Raw genomic sequence first — 2,950 nt, forward strand, 5'->3', positions numbered from 1 at the left:
CGCTCCTCACTCCCGCGCAGTACTTCCCGCTGGCGAGCTCCTACGCCGGTGAGACCCTGTCATACCCGCTGTCTGAGTTGCTGCAGGAGGGCTTCTACAACATCAGCGCCTCGGTGAGGGGCGGACGGAACGGATATGGGAGGTTTGAGGGGCCAGGCTTGCCCGGCGTGGGCGAGGCAGACAGGGGGTGCAATGCCATCAGGACAAGGGTGATTGGGTGTAGTGAGCTCCCGGCATCTGTCAGATTTCAAGCACTCAGCTAAAGATATGGACGTCACGCACTACCGCTCGACAGGGTCGCTCCATGCAAATCAACCCTTGCCCATCTCGTCCCACCCATCGGGCAAATCCCACCACGCCCCCCCCCCCCAAGGTGTCCCTCCTGACGGCCTACCCCCTGCTGACCGACCTGGTGGGGCTCAACATGATCCAGCAGACGGACGAGCCAGGGGTCAGCGCAGGGGTGTCTGGGCTCTACGAAGCGGCCACCCTGATGGTGCACGACGGAGCCCTCGTCGGGGTGAGGCCGCTGGGGTGGTGCTGTGGTGGCGGACGGTGGTGGGGCATGGGTGGGCAGAGGCTTGTCGACATGCCTTGCAGAGTGTGCCAGTTGTGGCTTTGAGCCCAGGTGCATCACACAAAGCAGGCTCGTATGCCAGCATGCACGTCGCTGATATCTTGTCGCCTGCACCCGCCCCGTCGGCCCCCAGGTCCAGAAGTCGAGCACGCTGACGACGCTCAGCCAGATCAGCAGCCCAAGCCACTCCAGTGGCCAGGCCATCGCGGCCGGCGACAATATCGTCCTCTCTTGGCAGTTTGCGGGCGCGGGCAGCGCCGTGTGCACGCACGACGGCGCGGTGGTCTCCAACAGCCTGGGCAACAAGTGTGTGTCGCCGCTCACGGTCACGGCCAGGGCGTTTGGCAGCGCCTCGTCCAAGCACACGGTGGAGGTGACCTTCATGGACGTGTGCGGGCGCGAGAGGGTGGCGGAGTTTGACTACACCGCCAAGGGCCTCACCGTCGTCACGCAGCCAGAGGTCCTCAACACAGGTGGGCCGTTGGGGCCGGGCGGGGGCGGAGGTCCAGGCTCAGGGAACCCAGCGTCTGCTGGGGCGAGGGCGAGAGCGACTGCAATTGCCTGCAAACTGGACAGACACGTGGCTGCAGACGTGCCAGCCCCTTGCTGCTGATGAGGTACCTGCGTAGAAAGCTGGGACGGTCTTAATGTGCCCATCCCATTCTTCTTGCCCCTACCAGACGGAACCGTCAAGATCATCCTGAACACGTCCAGGACCACGGGGGCCGCAGCCAGCGTGCGGACCCCTGGCACTCTCGCCGCAGCCCTAGTCAGCTTTGCACTGACTCTGCTTGCGCACCTTTGACAGCAACCTTGCCGCGTGCCTACCCTTTACTTTCACCCTTGCTTCAAACACCCTGAATGTGACGCAGCAATGCTGCTTGTCTTGCCCCACGCCAATCACCAATCAACTGACTGCATCCTGGCCAGGTGCGGCATGACTTTTGCAAAACAAAGTCGGCCTGTACCCCTGCCAAAGAATGCATGGCGCCTCAACCCCTGATCTCTTGTGTGGCCCTTGGCGCCCCATTTCCTGCCTCGCCTTGAACCAAACACATCACGCTCCAGTGTGAGGGCACGTGCGGTGCCTCATGCCACACATGCACAGTGGCTGCCCCCTTCCCTGTGTTATGCATTCCTGTGCTGATGAATGATGCGTGTTTGCCGGCAAATGTGCTGCCCTGCGTGTCATGCTGAATTGTGTCCAAGGTTCCAGGATCCCTAACGGCATTCAATACCTGCATTCTCCCATAAATCCCTTGTGTGTAAGCAACCCTCTAGCCTGCGAATCACCAACTGCTAGGCCATGCACCCAGGGGGCACCCTGGGTGCATGGCACCCTGTTGAGCCAACTCGAACAGCTCAGCTGTGCAATTGAAGGCGCAAGCAACGAGGGGATGTTTACTTGTTTGTATTGTTTGTTGTTGGTCGCTTCGACAGCGCCTCCAAGGCTGTCTGAGGTGCACTCGCACCGTCGTCCATCCGTCACTCTCCGGAACAACTCGGGTACAATGTGCATGCAAGAAGAAAGGCGCGCCGCTGCTGCAGGCGTGCCAAGCCGAAACCCTGCGTGGCCACACAAAAACACAAGAGATCAGCCAGCAGGCGGCCTGGGGGCCGCACGGCCGTGATTCAGACAAGCACCAGCCACGACACCCTCCCATCAACCCAGGACAGCGACGCCCGCCTTGCAATAACAGGGCGAACGTCGCGTGATCAGCCGGCACCATCGCCCCACAAGGCCCGCCGGCCGCGCGGCAGGCGGGCTCGGGGGCAGCCCTGCGGCCGGCAGCGCTGCAGGTCCCCGCCAGTGTTGTGGCCCTCAGGCCGTCTCATAGGCTGACGCGTCTATGGACGCGGCCTTGGCCTCCTCGAGCCTCTGGCTCTTGGTCACCACCTGGTGGGAAAAAGTGGGGGGGACAGGGGCCAGGTGACGGCAGAGTGAGGCCCAGCTGGGGCACCAGCCACAGCTGTTTGTCCAGCGATCCAGACGCCTGGGCTGGCACACTCGCCATCACACCTCCAGTCAAATCACATCACCTGCCTTTCCACCAACCACATACTTGATCCTTGGGTCCCGGTGCCCCAAAGGCTACGCTCTCCAGGCGTCTCTCCCTGCACCGCCACCGCCCCCCCCCCCCAAAACAACGCCCCCCACCTGGAAGCACTCCAGGGTGTCGCCCTCATTGAAGGCCGTGAAGCCCTCCACGCCCACACCGCACTCCAGGCCGGCAGCCACCTCGTCAACGGCGTCCTTCACACGCCTGGGGTTAGGGGGGGGGGGTGTGGGGCGGGGTGGTAGGAGGGGTGAGTGCGTGGGTTCGCAGCGAGTGTGGCGGCTGACGACAGATGTGCGAGCTGTGGTGGCAGGGG

The 2,950-nt window shown here is 63.1% G+C and overlaps 2 protein-coding genes across 2 annotated transcripts in view; one reads left to right on the forward strand and one right to left on the reverse strand.

Moving 5' to 3' along the window:
- The window catches only part of MNEG_9051 (hypothetical protein), a gene marked incomplete at both ends in the record, with an annotated part of 3,488 nt that extends 2,106 nt beyond the window's left edge, over positions 1-1,382 (forward strand). The window contains 4 exons of the mRNA XM_014042477.1: positions 21-113; positions 374-520; positions 711-1,050; positions 1,258-1,382. Coding sequence (XP_013897931.1) covers positions 21-113; positions 374-520; positions 711-1,050; positions 1,258-1,382 — 705 coding nt within the window. The remainder of the gene's footprint in view (positions 1-20; positions 114-373; positions 521-710; positions 1,051-1,257) is intronic.
- A 1,017-nt stretch (positions 1,383-2,399) lies between these two features.
- MNEG_9052 (Translation initiation factor IF-2 Flags: Precursor) overlaps positions 2,400-2,950 on the reverse strand; it is a gene marked incomplete at both ends in the record, with an annotated part of 1,872 nt that continues 1,321 nt past the window's right edge. The window contains 2 exons of the mRNA XM_014042478.1: positions 2,400-2,474; positions 2,736-2,841. Of these exons, the coding sequence (XP_013897932.1) occupies positions 2,400-2,474; positions 2,736-2,841 (181 nt within the window). The remainder of the gene's footprint in view (positions 2,475-2,735; positions 2,842-2,950) is intronic.

The sequence above is a fragment of the Monoraphidium neglectum genome, assembly GCF_000611645.1.
Source record: "Monoraphidium neglectum strain SAG 48.87 unplaced genomic scaffold scaffold01803, whole genome shotgun sequence".
Classification (NCBI taxonomy): Eukaryota; Viridiplantae; Chlorophyta; class Chlorophyceae; order Sphaeropleales; family Selenastraceae; genus Monoraphidium; species Monoraphidium neglectum.